General features: G+C 47.2%; 2 protein-coding genes across 10 annotated transcripts in view; one reads left to right on the top strand and one right to left on the bottom strand.

The window, feature by feature from the left end:
* Positions 1-6135, top strand: part of LARP1 (La ribonucleoprotein 1, translational regulator) — a 48960-nt gene extending 42825 nt beyond the window's left edge. For 5 of the 6 annotated variants that reach the window (XM_029997622.2, XM_029997623.2, XM_029997621.2 and 2 more), the window contains one exon: positions 130-6135. In XM_029997622.2, the coding sequence (XP_029853482.1) occupies positions 130-351 (222 nt within the window). In that variant the 3' untranslated portion in view covers positions 352-6135. The remainder of the gene's footprint in view (positions 1-129) is intronic. The other variant, XR_005931098.1, reaches the window with a different exon arrangement.
* Positions 5965-20102, bottom strand: FAXDC2 (fatty acid hydroxylase domain containing 2). Of its 4 annotated transcripts, XM_029997626.2 has the most exons (11): positions 19886-20102; positions 19637-19757; positions 16839-16903; positions 15640-15687; positions 12682-12773; positions 12475-12578; positions 11624-11745; positions 11088-11293; positions 10048-10153; positions 8800-8966; positions 5965-7560 (listed from the first exon to the last, which is right to left on the bottom strand). In XM_029997626.2, the coding sequence occupies exons 4-11, from the start codon at positions 15685-15687 to the stop codon at positions 7404-7406; spliced, it is 1002 nt and encodes a 333-aa protein (XP_029853486.1). In that variant the 5' UTR covers positions 16839-16903; positions 19637-19757; positions 19886-20102; the 3' UTR covers positions 5965-7403. The 4 variants fall into 4 exon arrangements, with proteins under 4 accessions (XP_029853486.1, XP_029853485.1, XP_029853488.1 ...); XM_029997625.2 differs by having other exon boundaries at positions 19637-20102; XM_029997628.2 differs by lacking the exon at positions 19637-19757.
* Positions 20103-21434: the final 1332 nt, after the last annotated feature.

Raw genomic sequence — 21434 nt, 5'->3', positions numbered from 1 at the left:
GTGTGTTCCTGGTGGGTTAGGGAGAGAAGTTGCAACTGAAGGTTTGCAGGAAGGGCTGATTTCTGATCCGGGGGGAGGGCATCTGCATTTGGAGGAGGCTGTGCTGATACTGGGGTGCTTCTCTTCCAGCCACCCATGGGGGAGGAAGGTGGACACAAGAGATACCCTACGACGTCAGGGGGAGATGGCAGGAAGCGCTACCCATCCCAGTCTTCCAGCAAAACAGTCAGCCAGTGCCCATCCAGCCAAGCCCACGCCTCACCCAGCCAGCCTGCACAAGAGGATGCCAAAAACCTGAGCCAGCAATCCCCCGCCCCGTCAGCTGCAGAATCGCAGACAGTGGGGAAGTAGAGAGGCTGCAGCCGGGGGATGGGGTGGGTTGGCGGGGGACTGGCTTGGAGAAGGGGAGACATGAGGGGGTGGGACAGGAAGGGAGCTGGAAGGTGGGTGCCCAGGAATAGGCTGCTTGGGAGAAACTTCAACGCACACGATTTTTTCTCTTGTGGCTGGAAAGCAAAGACGATCTGCATCTAAAACACCATTTTGCTATTACAACCCTGACCAGAGCCAGACCCGCTCCCAGCAGACCCACCCTTTGCTTTCCCTTCCCTCCCCTCTTGTGCACACACTCATGTCTTAGTGTCTCTTCAAAAAAAAAATAATGTTCTGGCTGGGTTGGAAACGGGAGATTTTTTTATTATTATATATATATATCAAGTTTTAAATTATTGCTAGAAGTTCGTCTGGATTTACCAAAACAAGTCTGCTCTGTGCGGCCCCAATGACTCCCCTCTGTGTCGCCCCCTTCGGATCGCAGGGCAGCCTGCTCAGGAAGCTCGGAGGAGCGAGGTTCCCCGATGGGGACTGAAGCCGCAGCGTGTCACGATGCTGCGGAGCCTCTGATCTCTATGACCTGGCTGACGTCTCCCATTCCACGTGTGGCGGTGCCTCTCTGACACCGACTGCCACGACAGGATCGTCGCCCTGTTCGTCCTTCTGGTCCCTCCTCCCCAGAGTCTTCACCTCCAAACTTCCCGAGGGTCTGGCTCTCCCTCCGCCCGCCTCTCCCTTCCATCACGGACAATTTGGAAGTCAACCAAAGGACCTTTGCCAAGGATAGGCTTGTTCTGACTCCTTCCTGCGAGGATGGCTGGTGGGAGGCCGGCAGGCACTTGGACTCAAGCCTGCGTGGACGCTGCACCCCCTGCCCCAGGAATGCCCGTCGCATGCAAAGACAGGACTTTGCTGAAGGAGGTTTTCTCTTCCCTTGGAAAAATGAAACAACAACAAAAAACCCCACAAACCCCTCTAAAACAACAACAACGAAAAAAACTCTTTAAAAAGACACATGTCCCTTTGCTTTCTTCCTTGGAAATATTATTGAAGAAAACAAACAAACAAACAAAAAAAAAACAAAAAACAAAAAAACACAAAAAAAAAAAGTTGCCTTATGGTGGAGCTGGACCGGGGAGGCTCGCTGGCTTCCTGCACCCTGGGGCGCGCTAGGCTCTCGGCTCCCGCGGCCCAGAGACTCCTCACGGCATTGCTGCCGAGCTGATCTTCCCTGCGGCCTTTCCTCTGACCCCGCAGCTCGCTCGGATGCCTCCCCCCACATCGCGGAGACCCCCTGCCAGCCCTGATTCTTATGGGGGAAGGTGCCGAGGGCAGTCAAATCCAAGACTTGTGCTCATGACGTAGTTGAAGCCGCTATGTTGTGTATATACCATTGTAGCATCCTTGCCGCAACAGCAACTGTACATGCTTATGGCCTCGCTCAGAACCCCCATGCCCTCTCCGGGCACGCTGGGGCGGGAGGTCTGTCTGCTCGTCTGTGCCTCCAGCGTGGTCGGGAGGTGAGCGGGGAGATCCGTCACAGCAGCTGGAGGGACTGGTCCTTGCTGCAAGCGAGTGGGAGGGCTGGCGTGTCCCTGGTGCCACTTAATGCTGTAGCCTGACGAGGGAGCGATGCAGCCCCGGGGAACTCCGTCTCCCGCAGCCGTCACTGGCCCAGGGCCGCTGGCAGGACTCGTGTTGGGTGCGAGTGGGAGACCTGCCCGGCAAAGGAGGGCTCTCGCCTGGGTTTCCTTGTGCATCACGTCTCGGCGGGCGGCTGCGTGGAGTCTTGCGCTCAGGGTAGCATTCCTGTGCATCTCCAAGGGCTGAGATAACACCGCGCTGCTCCTTGCCTAGCTGAGGCAAGGGGATGACTGCAGAGCTGCTGCGGCATTTTCTCTGCTCCTCTGCCCAGCACCGGGTGGGCTTCGGCAGGCAAACCCTCCCAGGGCTCGTGAGCTGTGTTCCCTTGTAAGCGCGTGGCCACGTGTGGGCATGCGTCGGAGGGCTGAGATCCGCTCCTGGGGCCCAGACGTAGCGCTGGAAAGTTGTGCTCCTGCCGTAAGGGTAGCAGCTCCTTTTTCAGCTAGAGCCGCTTGCCTTGCTGCTGCTGTGCTCGGTCTCCTGGGTCGGGATACCTGCTTTGAAACTGGCTTGGTTGTGGCTCCGGCACCTCGTCCTCGTGAGCTGCAAAGTGTGCTCCTGCGTGCGGTGCGGAGCAGGCACCGCAATGGGCTACTCACAGATGCAGCTAAGTGCGTTACCCTCTCTGCAAAATCACAAGCTGGTAACGAACAGTGTTTTCCTAAAGTATCCAGTTGATCCAGAGCTGCATCTCATAGCTGGGAGGAGGAGTCATCTCTTCAGGGCTGTCCCTGTAGGGCTGCAGGGCTGGTGGATGAGAGCAGCCAGGCGCTGAGAGTGGAGATCAAGAGGGCAAGTTTGGGCAAGTTGTCGATCAGCAGTGGCTGTGGATGCTCGTGGGGCCCTGGCTGAAGTTATCACCTTCCCGAACTGACACTGCGTCGAAGATGCTGCTTTAGGAGGTGGGGGGGGGGGGAGGTGGGCTGGTCCGCGTGGAGCAGCTTCGTGAACTGCTGCTAGAATTGAAAGCACAGCTGGGTTTGAGTGAGGCTGGGTAGCTGCTACTTTGCTGTTTCCTGGTGGTGTGATCCTGCCCTGGTCTGTCCGCCCTGCCACATCACCCTGCAGCTTGGTACCGCTCGCTCGCAGGTCCAAATTCAGCGTGCCAACATGTCTGAGTCCGTGGCTTGCTCCATGACAGCAGCAGTGCTCTGGGGCTGCAGGGTAGTAACTGGGCCAGGCGGGCAAGTAACGCTCGTACAGTGCTGCGGCCGTGACTGTTATCTCTGGATTTCCCCTCTCTCGTGAGCCGGAGTCAGATCTCTGAGGTTACGGATGCAGCCGGGTTTGCCTCTGATTTGGGAAGAAGGAGCCTCGGAGGCTGGAGTTGAGGGTTGGACAAGGACATTGGAGATACACTGCTGGTTGTTTGCAAGTGGAAGCGGGTCTGGATGTGCCGCGGGTGGTCCTTGCTGCTGTGTCCCCGTGCTCCTCTCGTTGGTGCGTGTTCTCTTTTGAAGCCAGTTGTCTGCGTTTTAGGAACAAATGAAATAGGAAATGAGGAGGAATGAGCTGCTGTGGAGTTGTTGCTTGTGGAGCAGACTGTGGAATTGCTTGGGTGGTGGTAGAGTTAAGAAATTTCCTAGAGAATTTCCCAAAATCTGAATTGATTTTAAATTTTTTTTTTTTTTTTTTTTTTAAGGCTGAGACTCTAGTCTTGGTGCAGAAGAGGTGTGGTCCCCCCCCCCTCTGCTGAGTCAGTGGTTTGTCACATCAGTGTGGCTGATGGCCCTGTGTGAAACAACCCCCACCCCCCCGCCCCCATTTCCCAGGGGAAGGTGGGTCAGAAAAGCAATCCCAGCGGGCCCGCCGCCCTCCGGATTTGCGGCCTGCGTGCCTTGTTTTACTGTCTGTCGGGCAGCAGCGTAGCCCGGGAGCGAAGAAGAGACAGACGTGACGCAGCCTGAGGCGGCTGTCGCTTGCTCCTGCCTATCTTCCTCCGGACTGAGGGAACGCGGGGCCCGTCGCCGCTGCTCTCGGCCGGGGCGCGATGCTCTGGTTACGGGGCAGCATCCTGCATCCCTGCGCTGCACGGATGCAGAGGCTGCCGAGTTGCGTGGTCCGTGGCAGGCTGAGGAGGGGCTGGCCGTGGCGAGGCTTTCCCCTGTCCTGTGGCTCGCGCAGGGGACGGGTCCGCAGAGGCACTTGGCCTCTTGCTGTGTGCAGAAGGCATCGCACGCGGCTCGCTCCGCTGCTGGACCAAGGGACGGTTGTCCAGAGAGGGGTTTTGCTTTTGAGGAAGCTCTTGCCTTCCTGCTGAGGAGGGAGTTCGCCCTTGCTTTTAGCTTGGATGCTTCACCACGATCATGTTTTTGTGTTTTTTTTTTAATTTTAGCGGTTGGGCACGCGTACTCCTGTGAACGCTGATGTGTCCCGCAGCTCGTGAGGTCTGTGCAGTGCTGGTGCCCAGCCACCGGCACGGCCGGAGGGAGCCCCGGCTGCTTTTGGAAAGGCTGGGTGAGGCTGTCGGGTCTCTGCAGGCAGAGTGGGGGGAGTGCTCCCCATCTCGCCCCTCTTCTCGGGAGGTCCCAGGCTGCTACAGCTGGGGCTCCTTGCCACGGTCCCACGTGTCAGCCCGTCTTCGGGATGCGGGTGGTTACAACGGGTACAGAGCTCTGGCGTGGGGTCAGGAGTGGAGGTGGAAGGTGTGTTTCGGAGGAGGCTTTGTTGCTTTGCCATGCTGATTTGGGGGGGGGGGGGGGGAATTTAAAAAAAGTAATAATCCTGCTGCTCCATTTGCCTGTCTGTCCCTCTTCCTGCTGCCCCCCTCGCACCCCTGATGGCGGCTTGTCACTGTAGCCCTTGGGGTCCCTCGAGTTTCCACAACTGCTCATCTTGCTTGGGACTGGTCGACTGTACTGTAACAAAATGATGCGTTAACCTCAGTATCCTGCCACGTGTCTCTACACGTTCCACATGGCAGTGCAGAGGGGGCCTTCTAGCTGTTAATGCCTTTCCAGTTATTTTATCAAAAGGAAAAAAAAAAAAAAAAAAGGAAAACTGTAAATGTAGCAAGCTGTGTTTGCAATGCTTATTTTCTGTCTCCTCTGAGACTGGTTATGTCACTTTGTCACTGTTTTGAAATGGATGCTAGGCTCTTTTTAAGAGAGGGTTGCTACACTTGATGTTAAATGCCTCACTGACTTTTTTTTTTTTTTTTTTAAGTTTCCAATACAGGTAATAGATGAATGACTCTTTTTTTTTTTTTTTTTTTTTTTTTTTTTTTTCCTAAAGAAAACGTTCATCTCGGTGGTGTGGAGCGGGTGGCTGGAGGGCAGCGTTTCAATGAGTAGTTTACAGTTTCACTTTCTGCAGACACTTGAACATAGGACCGATGTATCTGTGACAAGCACATCCCTTGGTGGGAAGCTCCAGAGGAGCGGGGAGCGCCCTGGGTGCCTTCCAGCCCCCTGCGGCGTGCGGAACCTGCTGGGGTCAACCCCAGGGTCCCCGCGCTGTCCCCCTGCGGCTCGCTCTCCAGGTCTCAGCCCCGCACAGGGGCTGGCTCGTGCCGGTGGTGCCCCTCGCAGGAGGGGATGCTTGGCACCACTTGGTCCCCTCGAGCCTCCCCGGTGCAGCCCCGCTCCCCCTCCTCCTCTTCCAGCCTGTCCCGGTCCCGTTGGGGTTGGAAACCTTTGGATCTGTGGCTCAGACCCCCGCTGAGCTGCACCCCGGCGAGGGTGGCCCTCGGCTCGCTCGCCTGGAGCAAAAGGGGTGATGGTTCGATGTGCTGGCCCTTCTCAAACCCTGTGTGTCCCAACCTCAGCCTTCTGTTTCCCAAAACTAGAAAGTGTGTGCAACCTTCTTCAGCTGCATTTATCGTAGAGACAAACTTAAAATGACTCATCACAGACCATGTATCACTTGGGAGGAAAATCTTGTTAATATGGCCCGCTGTACATGATCCATCTTCTGTCGATAGTACATAATCTTTGACCCATGTGCTAGGATCATCATCACATATAAAAGGAAAAGAAAAATGTAAAATACTTGAATGAGAGCTTGTATTATAACATTAATATTATTCAGAGTATCTGCTTTCTAGGCTGATGTGATTCATTATTCTAGTAATGCTTTAGTCCTTTGTAATTTGTGGTAATTATGCTTTTTCCTTTTTAATACAAAAAAATGTATAAAAATAAAAACTTCAAAAGACAATGTGGCCTGGGTTTTCTGTTCTGCTCACTTGCCCTCCCCAGGGGGCTGTGGGTGGATGAACGGGCTGGGTTCATCCCCGTGTGGTTGTAGGGACTGGAGGAGGCTGGGCGAAGAGAGTTGCCTTCCACAGGCGGAGCTGGGCTGACAGCAGGTAAGTGCAGCGCAGGTCAGCCCTGCGTGTCCTCTCCTCGGTGGGCTCGCTTAGGATGTGGGTCTAGCAACGGTGAGAGGTAGGTGTCATTTTTGTTCCAGGCCCCCAGACAGGATTGAGACTTAGAAAGATCATGGAGAAAATTTGCAGAATGTCTCGAGCTCGGTTGTGTAGGTACTTATGGATGTGCGTAAAGGTATGAGTGCTTTTTGTTGGGCCCTTTCTTACAGGGTTTCACTGATCTCCACACAGCTCAGGACGGCAGCGAGTCTGCCTTCCTTGGAACGTCTGTTTCCGCAGTTGATAGTTGCACAGAGCTTGTTGTTTTGATTTGTGTCTCCTTTTGGCGTGTGGGGAGCGAGATGAGTCACAGCAGGAGGAGGTGATACACCAGGGCTTCTGCCATGCAGCACATCAGCTCCCAGCTCTCCTTTCCTGTCCTATGTGGGGGAAACTCACTTTATGTTTGCAGACATTAGTTTGTGGAGCAGAGATGAGAACGTGGCAGCCCTTAATTCAGACCTGTACTGACCTCTCGCATGAAGGAAAACCGCTTGGGGCAAGTCAGGCCTCTGTTGCATGTGCAGGGGAGAGCGTTTCTGAAGCTGTGGCCCCACTGACTTTCCATGGGGCTGCATCCCATATCCCAGGTGTTCTGAGTCTCAGAAAAATAGTGGGTTTAATCCTATTAACATGTAGTTACAGTGATCTTGCTGGTATTTCTATAGAATGCTGCTGAAGAGGCCAAAGCATGCCCTGTGAAAACTGAAGTGTTAAAACCTTAATAATGAGAACTCCCCAAAGCCGTGTGGCCCAGAACACATCTGGCTTATGTGCAGGCAGCTAAAACCAAGGAACAGTGCAAGTAATTAAGAAAAAAACCTGCTCTAAACTTTGTTTAAAAATAGGTTTCTAGAGCAGGTTTTTTGTGCCTTAGGTAGAAAATAATGGCAGCAAAAGTGCAGTCATCTCAAGTAGCATGTTTTAAGTTCAACTTTGGGTTTTGTTACGTGTGAACAGTAACATGTTTCCCAATTAAAATACTATTTGGCATAAATCATTGCCTCTCACTCTGCTAGTCACGGGGCTCTGCAAGAACTGCAGGCTGCTGCTGGGTTCACTCTGCCCTCTTGGGTGCCTCGGGGATGCTTTCTGAGAGTGGTGTGAAGCTGAGGAGGACCCTGTGTCTCTCGTAGGCTTTGGTTTGTCTGAACACTGTATCTGTTCCATGCAGATAATCCAGCACTCCCAGGACTCCGTAGCACTGGTTGAACCTGGAAACCAAACAGAATAAACATCACTGGAGGTTACCGAGGTTCTCTTGCCCTTCCTATTTCCATCTCCTTTCAGAGCCCTGAGAAACCGTCCATGCGATTTCTGCCACGGCACCAGTCTCCCTCGCAGCTCTGTCGAAGCCTGGGTGAAACTTCAGCAATTTCCCTCTCTGGTGCCTTCGTGACCCAGAAACGGTGGCACCGAACAGCAGCCGTCTCTCTCCCGGACCGCTCAGAGCTGCGGGAGCAGCTGGACAGCCACGTTGCCGTGTCCGTGATCCCGAGATCCGGCTGCCCCGGGATGCGGAGCTGCTGTGCTTCCAGCACTGGTATGCTGGCACAGCCGTTCTGCCCAGAGAGCATCTCGGCTCTGCGGTGATCCGTGTCCTGGTTTGAGCCGAGCTTCGGAGGAAATGACTGATAAGAACCGACACTGGTTTGGGTGTTGCCTAGCACTTGGGTGGTGATAGAACTGCCACATGGGCTGTTTCTGCAGGAGGGTTAATTTGTTCGAGGGTGTATGTCTATGAATTTAGTGCACATCTGGGAGATGGGACTGCTTCTGCCACTACTGTGGTATGTGTACCTGAACAACCAGCTGAAACTCTGCTCTCTCCAGTGGAGGAGGAGGCTGGGAGTCTGCCAGGAAGGGTTAATTGCAATTGTTTGGGCAAGGTGTTAACTAGGTCGGTGTTACTAATCCCAGTGTATGGGAGAGGGACAGACAGGGAGGCTCCCTGCAAATTTATTTCAGCTGTGTGACTTGCCCTTGCTCTGTCTTTATTCTAGATCACATGCAGTGTCTTCTAAACTTCTAGGAAGAGCCTTGCAGAGAACTGCCTCTGACCTTGTGCTGGGGAAAGTCCAGGTGATACCTGCTGCTTCAGACACTATGTGCTTTTTCCTCCCATGTAATCTTAGGAAACTTGAAACACCCAGCCTCAGCTGCGGTGTTTGTGCTTTGGAGAAAGTTTCCAAGTCAGCTGATGGAGGAGGGTGGATGTCAGTGAGGTGTCTGGCAGCTGCGTAGGCAGGGGGCTGGAGTCCTCCGAAATCGCCATCTCTAACTGCTTGAAAAACTGACAGCATTCAGCCTGCTATCGGCCGAACTGGATAGGCTTCTCTGCTTGTACGTGAGTTACGCAAACCCACTTGACCCTCGGAAAGGAGCTTTGCCCGTCAGCGATGCCAGGGCACAGGCAGGAGGGGAAGGGGAAGCTGAGCAGTGCCCGGACGTACTTGAGGTGGTGGAAGTCGTGGAACTCCGGCGACGGTAGGAAGGGCAGGTGGTAGCCGCAGTGCGAAATGCTTGTTGTTATGAGAGCAAGGGAGAACCACGCTGCGATTGAAACAATATGGGACCCCATGATCATCGGTCCAGTCAGGACAGGCAGTGTGTTGGAGAGCTAGAAATGAGAAGCAAACTCTACCTCATTAACGAGTCCACAACAAGCAGACTCTCCTCTAGGAGCTGAATTGTTTCATGTAGGTGATACACCACATTAGTTTTGTGCAAAGAGCATAAAGGGAAGATCCCTCTGCAAACACCATACTAAAATTACATAATGATCAAAGAAATAACTTACTCTGACCTCAGTTTCATTCACTGCAAAACATAGTCACAGCCCAAGCTCCCTCAGCTTGTAGTAGAAGTTAAGACATGAGCTCAACCCGGGGTGTGAGGGCAGCGTGATTCCAGTAAATCACCCTGGAGTCAGAGGTCTGAATTTCAGCTTCACCTTGGAATAATGCTGAAGCTGCTCTTGGGAAACCTAGCTGTAAAAGGGCATGGCCTGGGGACATGTGCAGCCCGGGCAGCAATGGGATGATCCCGGCTGCATCACTTCATTGTGTTCTACCAGTGGCACAAATGGCTGTCGCCGCCCAGACCAAGCTCATTGCACCAGCTAGGCTTAGCCGGACTCTTGAAAAAAGAAGTCAGTCTGCTGCCCAAAGACTGTCAGTTAGGGAGACTCACAGAGCTGGTGCTGCAGCCCAGGAGTGTTGTTAACAGGAGATAGTACTTAGAAGTGGAATCTTCTGAAGGTGGGATGTGTTTTAGTGAGAAGTTTCCACTGGAGCAGCGCTGGGAGACACTCTTGCAAACAGTGATCCCAGCCACCAGCATGAAAATCATGACAGAATTCCGAATCCATGCAGTAACCCAGATTGTGTGTCACATCTTGTGCCAAAGGCACCGTATGTAGTCCCAGCCCTCTCTGTGCTCAAGGAAGCACCATTCAGTCGGGTTCCTTATCTGTTGGAGGCCCCTGGATCTGTGCTCTTAAAGCTAGTGGAGTCTGGCATAAACAGATACAGCAACCCTTCTACAGCCAAGCTTCTTGGCAATGCAGCTTAGCTTCCTCTTTGTAAGAAAAAAAAAGTCTAAGGGTGCGTTTGCTTTTCTTCTCTTACCACTCCTCCTCATCTCATGGAAATCGCGCTCCATGCAGAAACTGGAGGGTGACCATGGGAGAATCCACTTACTATGTGTTCCACTGGGTGAGCATAAATGGAGACCACGCCAATGGGGGCTGTCCATTCGTGGTGCTTCTTGTGAATGTGCTTATACAGGAGTGGGAGGTGAGCAAGCCTAAGTAGAGAAAACAGAAAGGCAGGTTTTGAGCTCTGCAAGAAAGGAACATAGAGTAACATAACACAGAATTTCTGCTGGGGACTTGCTCATGTCTCCTCTTTAACATAAAGATTTCAGAGCAGCTGGGGTGAGACTCCTGGCTTGCTTCCCTGTCTCTCTCTTTCTTTAGTATTGAGCCCTCGCTCAATTGATATGTCCACCGGCTAATGTTAAACTTAAGTCCAGATAAATCCCGTAGATCAAAGTCCCTGAATGACTCATTTGCTCAAACTTGGGAGTGCTACTTAGGGGAAGACTCACTTTATATTTTCACTGTTTTGACTTTTCCTGCTGGCAATTATTAGAGTCAGAATTTTAGGTTCTGTGGGTCCTTCGTAAGAAATGGCTTTTTACATTTTTTATGTGCATTTGTCCAAAAGGGAAACCTACATATTTCTGAGAGTGCTGTGCTTGCTTCTGCATCGTCTTTTGCAGGCTTTTCTCTTCCTTGCTTTAATTTTTCCCTCTAATGTTGGTGTTGGTAGGAAGCCTGCCGTGTCAGGAGCCAGGCCCTGTTTCGTAGGTGCTGTACAAGTGAACAGGAGATCAGTCACTGACCTCTTGAGCTTTTTTTGTTCAGGATAATCAGTCTTGTTCTTCTCTTTTCAAAGAATGCTGGGTCACAGCTTTTGTGTCAAGCTACCTGTTTTGTTTCTTCCTTAGCCTCTAAGCTGCTCCACCTCTGTAATTTTACCCATTTTTGCTTACTGTAGTTACTGGCAATACCAAAGCCTCATGTTGTAAAGGTGGATTTCAGGACCTGTAAGTCTTTCCATATACATACAAGATGGGTGGAAGAGGGGGGACTAGGACTATTGCTGTTGCAAGAGATGGGTATAAGCTTAAAGGCGTGGAGAAAAACCATAGAGTTCTGTTCCTGTGCTCAGCTCACCTGTGTGTATAATAGAAGAGAATTTCCTCTATTAAGATAAAGATGCTTAGCTCCACAAGAAACCAGCGGAAGGTGGGTAATTCCTTGCTGAAGGTGTTGCCCCACCGTTTCATGATGTAGAACATAAGCACAAGCATGGGAAAGGAGATAAAGAACTGATTACACAGCGCTGTGTAGATGGCTTGGCGCAATTTTTTTGTGTCCACCTGCAAAAGAGAAGTCAGGACTTGAGGCTAAGTCAGAAACAATACAGCTTTGAGTCGGAAGGATAAAGAGCTTTAAGACTTTTTTTAAGGCAGTTTCCATATTAGTTTTGGGATCAACTTTGTAAAAGCAGTCAATCCAGATCTGATCAGTAGGCTAATTACAAGAACTGCCTTCCTCTCTGCAGTGGATATACAAGACTCAGCTTGATTCTCCTTGAATCCTACCTGGTTGCAAGAGAAAAGCATAACAGGTTCTTCTCCCCTGCTCCTAGCCTAAGAGACTGCAGGAAGTGTTTAGCCAGCAGAAGAGGCAGAGCGAGAAATACTTACAGGATCGTTCTTGCCCAGCTGAATGCGATAGCGAGTAATGAAAGTTGGCTTTCCTGTTACATCAGCCACCATGAGGATTCCGTTGAAGCACCAGAAAGCAAGGCTAGGCACCAATGCAGCCCCTGTGGCGTGAGGAAAGGGCAGAGATTGGTGAATAAATTGAGAGCCCTGGCTAAATCGGAAACAAAATACAGTGGCGTAGTGCCCAGAGGACCTTTCTGGGACCCAGATGTACCAGGTGCATATCCCCTGCCCTGAGATCCTTTAAACGGGAATATGGGTAAGTTCTGACGTCCGGGCAAAACCTAGGGAATGGGGAGGAGTAGACAAATGTCGCATAGGTTGAAACTTGCCACAGCTGAGGCTAAGAAAGGGCTCTTCTGGGAGGCTGGGGGATCTCTGTCATGGGTGGTTTTTAAATACAAGTAGGAAAAGGTTGAGTTGATCCCTGGGACCTTGCAAGGTCCCTACCAGGCCTGTTCACCAGCTGTTAATCACAGACAGAGAGGAGTTTTATAGGCGCTGCAGCAAGAGTAAAATTCACTAATTTTACTTTAATTTTTAGTAATTAGCTCTGCTGAGTCACTCAGCTCTCACAGGAGCAAAGTGTCTTCGCAGTGAAGCCATTTCAGCAGCAGCAAAAAATCAAATTTTTAATCTGTATAGGGGGTCTAATGGCAAACCAGTCCAAAGGCAGCACAGTTGCACTACATCAGCTGTGGCTGGCTTTGAAGCCTACATGTGCTTTTTCAGTGGGAGGATTAGTGAGTTGGGGAAGGTGTGTCCACATCCCCCTTTTAGATGTAATACATGGACGGTTGCTCCTACAGCAGGGAGTTGTTAAAACTCACCAAGGAAGAAGATTGTCCACTCCTTTCCCTCAAACAGGTAGTAGAGCTTTAGCCATGTTGTTTGCCAGAAATGGCCTAAAGCGTCCCAGAGATTCTGCACATACCTGTGGGAATAAGTGTTCTTGGTTGTCCATCTTTTGATCATCCACTTTTTCCCCTCTCCACAGAAAAGCTTCTCCTCAAGCCCCTTTGTTCGAACAATCTTACCAAGAAACAGTGTTCGCTAAGGCAGTGAATATGAGCAGGCTGCTACCAAGGACGCAGGCAGTGACCTTCAGGGCATCCCAGAGCTTCTCTGCCTGTGAGCAAGCAACAAGAGTGAGCGTGTGCTGCTGTGTCCTACACTAGCATTTTTTGTATTTGAAAGGCAGGAGGTAAAGGCAGGCCTATGATGGCCCACTTTGTTTCACAAACTCTCTAAAGAACATAATAACAAAGCTGTTATGGGATATTGTGTGTAATTGAGGGGGGGAGCATACACACATCCATCTGCCATGCTTACAGAGACCTGAAGTGTCACTGACATGTAATTTCTCTGGAATAACCACAGGGAGAGAAAGGACCACTGATTTTTCCCTCTTAGTTTTTATTTGGCATGCTTCTCCATACCTGGAGGACTATAATATAAGGGGCTTTTGGATAAGTCAGAGCAGTAGGAAAGGAAGACCTGGGGGTAAGGAATGGAGCTCCATCTCAACACCTCCCTCCCTCCCTATTTTCTCCTTCCCGGTATGCAGTATGTTTTCTCCCTGCGGCAGTCAAGAACTGTTGCGCTCAGATGATCTGATTAACAGCTCCAGTTAATCCAGAACCATTCCTCTCAACTTTCCTCTTTGCTTTGAAGACTGATTCTGAAGTCAGGCTCACGTGCCCAGAGGCTTGCCTTTTTTTCCCCAAGTATAACAGAGGTTTAATACAGGATATTACCTTTCCTTGCATAAGTCACTTTGCTGTGCCTTCACAGGTACCACTCAGCTCTAGTACTGAAGAGTACAACTTGGCTAGTAGGTACCATGTGCCATCTGTATAGAACAACTGCACATTAACAATGAGCTAAAGTACTCAACTTCTCCAAAGTATAAAGTTCTCTAAATCCCTGCTCTCAGTCACAGCAATGTTATCTACTGAAAAAACATTCCTGTGTACAGCATAAGGGCATGATGTTAGCATGACTCTTATCACAGTAAGGACTTTAACTATACAAAGCAACTGCAAGAGAGCCAGAAAATTACCAGTGAGACCTTTTGATTCCAGGAGTAAGTATATTCAAAAAGCAGTATTCAATATATTTGAGCATTTAAATATTTGAAACCAAGTTGTTTAGCAAATATATTACAAATGTATAATTAACTATCTGTCTTCTAGAGTAGCCCAAGTTGGAATTGGTTCTGGAGTTCAGCAATCTTAGTTTGGGTTTTCTTGGGTAAATATGCATTACATTTCTCTGCAGGATAAATGTTTAAAATAAAAAATCAGTGCAGTTCTAAAATAATATAGTGTAATAACCAGCTAGTGCCTTGTTCATTACTCTGTCCTTCCTGTTTAACTGTGTTGTTGTGCTGCACAAACAGGCTGGAGTAAAAATAGCACGCTTCATAGTTGCTGTCCTGTTTGTCTCCTGTCAGAGAGGACAAACAGGAGAGCTCACTAATATTGAATGCAGGTGTGTTTAGGGTAATGCAATATAGAGGAATCCTCTCTAGATGGCTTTCAGTGCTGAAGAGCTTCTTTAAGATTCTGTAACAGCTACAGAACATTAAACATCGCCCAGGACTTGTCAGCAATATTTATCTGTCCCAGGACAGAACTTTGCTCATTAGCACTGAAACTTCCTCATTAAAACAAACAACCATTTCCTCCTATCATCATTCTTTTTTTTTTTTTTTTCTTAAATCAAGTTGGCAACCGGGGAGGAAGTCATTTAAAGGACTCTTGCCCTACAGCTTGATGTTTGTGAACCCTATAGGTTTATATTAGAAGCAATGCAATCAGTTGCCAGCATTGTCACTGGGCGTACTGAACTACAAAGGCATGCCTGGTGAAAGCCATCTATTGCAGCTTCAGATAGTGCATGCTGGATTCTGGGCTGGAGATTTGCTTTCTTAGCAGTTTCATACTTCCAATTGCATCCATGTTATGCCTCATGTATGCTGACATGAGATAAGACTTTCTTAATCTTTAGACCCCGGAACACCATCTACCTATTCTTCAGAAAAAAGGTTACAAAAGCTATAAAAAGCTTACAGCTTTTTAACAGAATTGTATCCTATAAATCCTTGTTTCTCCTGGGATGAAGAAAGGACATACCAAAGAAAAACTCTGATGTCTTACCAGTGTGAGAATTTTTAGTTAGACCAAATAGTATTTCAGACTGTTTAGCATTTTCCAGCTGAACAACTCAGAGTTTCAAAAACTAATAACTCCTAATATTCATCAGACACTGTGTATGTCCTGCTTTGAGATAGGACAGAGTAGCTAAAGCTCAACACTTAAGCTATTTTAAAACCTCTTTGGCTAGAAACTGTCTTGTTTTGAGCCTGTGTTTTTATTGCATGTGATGAAGTGATTACATGAATGAATCCCACACAGTATAATTACATGAGCTGTAGAACCAGAGAAGTTTACATAGGAAAAAAAAAAAAAATCTCGTTCATTAAGTCCAAGCGCTAACACCCTGTTTCTCTTCCTGCCAACAGCTCCAGCACAGTAGTTCCCAAACTCTGATCCATGGATCGCTTGAGATCTTGCCCTTAAAGGGCTTGTACAAGTTGGCAAATTCCTTAAGTGCAGAACAGGGTTGCTGCCTGCAAGGTAAAGAGACTGGGGCACATCAGCTGGGAAACTTAATTGTTTAGCAGGAGCACTTTGAGGACTGGGGCCAGTCAGGTGGCACAGCTTCTGGTTACAGGGGAGCGTTGTGGTCTCTTGCCACGCAAGCAAAGATAACAGGCCCTTCATCACTTGGTGCTGTAGCTGCAGTCTGCTGGAAGGGAAAAAGGCTGGGAAAATGTTGCTGTAGTGGTAAGAAGAGATGAGCTCCTGGTTGTGCTAAAGCGATCGGAGTGTGGATGTGCCTGTCACTTCTCTTAGAAGATGATTGAACACATCCAGCCTTCCAAAGCATCTGCATAACGCTTCCTTCGAAAGATGACCTTGAGCCTTTACCTGCTTCTGCTGCTCAGCCACGGTGGAATATCCAGAGTCTCTTTTCATCTGAAATAAAAGGTGATCTAAGTAAAGTGAACCTTGTACAGCTGGAGAGTAGAAGCATATGCTGCTGACAATAGCAAATCCCCTCAACTTCGAGTTCAGTTTGCAAAACTGTAAAGTATTTACTCTCTCTGCTCTGTCCTGCTCCCTCCTTCATGTTGGCCGTCAAGCAAAGCTGAGCTCTTGAGAAGAAAAATCCCCTTATTTCCTGATGAGTTAGTATTGTCCCAGAAAACGAACAGGGATGCAAGGGTAACAAAGAAAAATGGGAGAACAGCCAAAACCAAAGCTTTAGATCATGGTACTGTTGTGTTGTGGCACAGCTGCCTCCCTCCATCTGGCCCAGGAATACATTGCACTCGGTAGGAACTCCAGCGCTTCACAGACTGCAAGCAAATGATGATAATGGGACATGCGTTCTTCCATAACGACGACATGCCGTTAAACTAATAAGGATGAAACCAAAAATGCAACTACAACAAAGTGAGTTTGTGCCACAAAGAATTAACACAGTAGAGCCCCACGCAGCCTTCACTCACGTGGCAGAGGAACTCTAAGTTACAGCTTAAGAACATGGTAAGTGAGAAAATAATCTTTGCTTCAAGTCCCGCTATGGTCAATTAGAGGGTTTAAAGTCCTAAATGGACAGGTGGTCACCTCGTAATAAATCTCCCTGCATTTTGGCTCTGGCTTGACTGTTTGTTGCCGGTTTTGATTAAAAAAAAAAAAAAAAAAAAAAAAAATATCAAACCCCAGGTTTAAGTAGCTGCTGGGGCTTTGCTGCTGCCCATGGCCATGGAAAGATCTCTGTTATTTCAGGACATGCTGTGGCTGTCCTAGGGATTATTGTGCAGCTGTTTTTATATTGCTGCACTCTTACCATAAATTATAATTACCAAAAGCTAACAGGTTTTCTTGGTTTCATATGGTCTTTAAGAACAAATACCTGAATTCTAATAATATGAAGGCCAGGTTACTGAGGATTGCAGAATTTAATCTATTTTGCTTTTTATACTCAGAAGAATATTCAAGCACAGGAAAACTGTGTTACCTAAGGTAACAAAGGAAACCACAAAGAAGGTAGAAAGGCACCTGTCTAAGGTACAAAGAAAAACAGTTGGAAAATTATTCATTAGAAGATGATATTCTATTACCTTTATGATGGTAGCAAGCCTCTTGGGAGTACTCCTCTTGCAGCGTTTCAGAAGGGAAGAATACACTGCCAAAAAGAAGTCCTTGTATTAGCCAGGAGGTTATACTTTAGTTTTGAAATGATAGCTTTCTGGGCACGTTCTTACACATGCAACTCTGTTTATTTACAGGTGTTTCCAGCTCTGTTTCCCTACATTACATTAGTATGCAGGTCAAGGGGCACAAGAGAGAAAAATTGGACACCACCTTCATGCTTGGGTTCCTGCTTACTCATGGACAAAAAAGGACAAGGCCAGTCCACCAAACCACATACTTTAGTGGAAGAAACTGATGTTAAACAGTTCTGAGAAGGAAAAAAAAAAAAAAAAAAATCAGGCAAAAAGTCATTTGAAACTTGAAACCACGAGCCTGAACTCCCAACCCCCTATTTCGACACTAGGTTTGTATGTACTCCTATGGGAAATGCTAACTTTTGGTAGCAGCCTTAAAAAAACATAAACAAGTTAACTTTGTCTCCCTTGGCCAAAAAAGTAGTGTCAGAGGTGCCCTAAGGTGCTATTGCTTAAAATGAGAATGTGTTAAGGAAGTCACAGTCTCCTAGGACTTCTCGACTTGCCACGAATCTGGAGCTCCTTGCTATTAGACTATGAGTTACTAGATCTAGTCTATGAGATCTTCTGTATGTTTTTTTTCTCTGATATATCAAGTTTGCCAACCACAACCTTATTGAAAAAATATAGTTGTACTCTAACATATCTGATGAATACCTATAAGTAGCAATCGCAAATAACCTGCTAGCCTGAATAGAACAGAGTAAATAACTTGCCACAGGACAAATTGATCTTATCTTCATTTCTGAAAGACCTTCTGATCGCAGTGATGCATTTTATGTTATGTAATGTGCACTACATGCCCATCTTGTCACACAGGACCTCTCAGTGCAGGTGTGCCCACTGCCTCCAAGAAAACACTACTAATGCCTGAAATATGTCAAGCTTGAATAATCCATTCCTTTTTGAGGCTTTGCTCCATTCCAGCTTTCTTAACAGGTTGTTCAGAGCCTTGAACAGTTGAGTTTTGAGTATCTGCACGGAAGGAGATTCCACAGCTGCTTTGGGAAATCTGTTCCAGTATTTGATCACCTTCACTGTAAATTCCCCCCCCCCCCCCCCAATCTAATCAGAATTTCCCTTGTTATAACTTGTATCCCTTGCCCTTTTGCTGTGTGCCTCCCTGTCTTCTCTACAACCACCCAGTAGGGAGCTGAAAACAGCAATATGAAATGATTCTACTGGGACAATGCAGTAAACAGTGTTGGCCATAGTTTTCTGTGGTTAAAGAGATTATCCTACTCCGATGACCTTGTAGTAGACAACATTAGATCTTAGAGAAGCAGACATAAAAGGGGTATCTCAGCTGCTTGCTGGAAGGCTGATGCTCCAGAGTGGTTCCTCCATGCAGCAGTGCCAAGTCAAACTGCTGAATCTTTGCAGGCGAAGAGCTAGAGAACAGAGCACAGCAGAAAATGTGACTCTGCTTTGAATTTTTAGGAGGCGAAAGAGCCATTGCTTGATGGAGTCCCATATTCTGTGACTTTAGGAAAGAGTTAAAATTATAATCAAATTTCTAGTAGTACTCCTTTTAAAATAATCAAATTATGACAGAAGTCTTGCTTGGGCAAAGGCTTCCAGTTCAAAACAGTACTGCCATGTCAGCTTACTCTCCCTCACCCCAAAATCGTAGTACACTACCTTTATTAAGTCACATTTACGGGATAAAATGTCACATTATTTACATTAAAACAAGATAAATTTTGAGGGATTAGGTTTTTCCCAACATCTCATTACCTACTCTTTTTTTTGTTGGATAATGTCTTTTCTGATTAAGAATACACCAAATATATTAAAAAAGCATTCGTGTAACCATGGCTGTTTCGGCAAACAAAAAAGCCCTTCAACTGCTTGGCACTGATCTCATGTTGGCAAGTTACACAGCCCTGAATCAACCAGTGAAGTTCTCAGTTGCCTGCAGCTTTTTCTGAATATTAGCTAGAACTGGTGCTGTTTAAAAAAAAAAAAAAGTTCCTTTTTGGTTATTTCAAATTAGTTAACACAAAATTTGATCCAAACCAAATTCTCAACCATGAAGTAATTGTTTTTCCAATCAGTCTCTTGATGTTAAAGAGGAAACATACACTAGTCAATAAATAATTCTAATACATTTTTATTATTATTATTTCCATGTACTTCATCATTTGTCCAACAACTGTTCATTAAGTCACAGATCTGTTTTCACTGAATTTTCCACTTCAGGTATCAGAAAAAGCTAGTTAGTCTAGCTAGTTTATCATGTTTTAAAATGCTCAACATAATCTGAAAAGGAAAGAACTGCCATATTTTTTACATTTGTTTTAACATTTAGATTATTATTTATGTCCCATCTCTGCTGTCCCCTTACACTTCTGTTGCTCAGACAGTCCCAAGCTGAGGCTGCACAAGCGCTCACTTTTCCTTTTGTACCCTGTATTGTATTGCCTTGCATCCTGCTTCTGACACCAGCCAAATAGTCCTGCTGCTGGCCAGTGCAGCTGAGTAACATGGTACGTCTGCTGTGATGGACTGGCTGCCTACCAGTTTCTTTGTATTCCTTGTTCCCTCCTGCTTGAATCATCTGTTGTAGAGCTTACTTCACTGGAATCAACCTTTATAGCGCATAGACAGTGGAAAACAACCGTGCCTGAGAGAAAAAAGGCTATGACTATCCATGAAAGTATAGAACGGAAAATATAAGGACAACTTACCTGGTCACTGGAAAAGTTGCATATCAGCCATACTATGTTGACAGACACAGGACTAGACGTCGTGTTTGGTGGATATCCTACTGTGCCAAGCACTGCACAGATCTGAAGGCAACCACAGTTCCTAGAAAAGCTTACAATCGTACTTTACACAGACACGTGACATTGCCTTTTAATGACTTCCTCAAAGTTTCTATCCTATCTTTTCAAGCTGCTACACTCCTCAACTCTGGCTGCCCGTTCTTCGCTCACCTCCTGCTGATGGTAGCCTAGGAGAGGTCCTTTGTGTCTATTCAGAGCCCAGAGTTCAACTCCTCACCTTTCACTACTGCTGTGGAAACTTTATGAGGGCTTAGGCAAAGCCGACGGGGGTGTGTGTTTCCAAGCAGGAGCTGGCTGTCCCCTCCCAGAGAAGTCATGTGAAGCCAGTGCCATGTCACTGTTAGTACTGGCAGTGTTCCCTGTGCATATGTGCGTGCTGTCACTCAGTTAAGCATTTGGAATACATCTCTGCAGGTAAGAGTTTTTCATCAAGAGTTAACGGCTGTATCTGAGAATAAAAAAGCCACTGACGCCTTAAAGATAAGTAGTTTTTATAACACACTAACTCATGTTTCGAGCACAGAATAGGTAGTGCCAGGGCAACTGAATGGGTCAAAGGTGTATTTGTTAAAAGCAATAAGGGTTACTGTGAAATTTGGCAAAAAAACAGCAGTCCGGTTTTCCTTATATTGTACTAGGTCTACAAATTACACCAACGCTGTTGCTACGTACTGTCCTCAACCAGTTGCAGGTATTGGTTCCAGCTAAGGACAAGATGCAAATAGGTTAGCATGTGCTTGGGCTCAGTTGTCTTTAAATATAATGTTTACAGACCATAAAGTCTCTAATTATGGTACTGCAGAGAGAAAGATGTAATTTGCAGTAGCATTGGTCTTTATTATGCAAATGTGGCCCAAATCTGTGTTACTTACCTAATATGCAGTGCCCTATTATGAACTCAGTTCTGAGAATTGAGGGCGTTACTCACCATAACTTTCCAGATTTATTTTTTCCACACAAGATAAAACAAGGAATATCACCTCTGCCTCACAGTTAGCCTTGTATGGCCACTCACAGGTGAAGCAACATGTGCTCGTGTTTGGTAAGCAACATCTTCAAGCTAGCAGCAGCTACAGCTGCAGAGAGATCTGCAAGCATGAATAGTGGTGATGCCTCATTGTCTGCACCTGGTTTCTTGTACCTACCACTACCTCTGTATTTTTATCAATTAACTTTTTTTCTGGAAGGAGAGTATTCCCAGAACTCCCCTCCTGACCTCACGCTGTTTGTCCTCTTAGTGCAGTAAACATTCGCTGCTGTTTAATTTCAGATTTAAGACATTGACACTTTCTCTTGACTAATCCTAACTATTTATTCCCTAGCAGGGAAAGAGTTTGTAATTCTTAGCTGTTGCTACTAATTGTTATTTATCATAGACAGCAGACTCAACAGGGAGGAATGCGATTCCTTCAAACTATTTACACACATGCAGAGGAGGAAGTGGAAATTGCCATTTCAAGGGAGGAGTACCATAAGAATATTGTCCTGAGCTGATCTTTATTTGGACTTGAGCTTGCACTAGGTGGACTGTTCATCCAATAACCAAAAGTAGGTGATAAGCCAGTGAATTTCACAGACTTCAGTGTTTCTTTTTAACTGCTGTTCAATTCTGACATGGGTTATCTCTGAAATATTTATACCCACTAGGAACAAACAGCTCAGCATATTAGTCATAAGGATGTAAATGTAATTTACCTTC

Source organism: Aquila chrysaetos, chromosome 22, assembly GCF_900496995.4.
Source record: "Aquila chrysaetos chrysaetos chromosome 22, bAquChr1.4, whole genome shotgun sequence".
Lineage (NCBI taxonomy): Eukaryota > Metazoa > Chordata > Aves > Accipitriformes > Accipitridae > Aquila > Aquila chrysaetos.
The sequence above is the reverse complement of the archived record's forward strand: the minus strand, read 5'-3'. Positions and strand labels throughout refer to the sequence as shown.

What these genes read in the sequence shown, in the direction of transcription:
- FAXDC2 (XM_029997625.2), bottom strand. Translation starts at nt 15,687, where the DNA reads ATGAAAAGAGACTCTGGATATTCCACCGTGGCTGAGCAGCAGAAGCAG. An exon ending in TGGCTGAGCAGCAGAAGCAG is followed by an intron (nt 12,774 to 15,639) that starts GTAAAGGCTCAA and finishes GCTTGCTCACAG; the next exon opens with GCAGAGAAGCTCTGGGATGC. An exon ending in CTCTTCTATTATACACACAG is followed by an intron (nt 10,154 to 11,087) that starts GTGAGCTGAGCA and finishes TTCTCTACTTAG; the next exon opens with GCTTGCTCACCTCCCACTCC.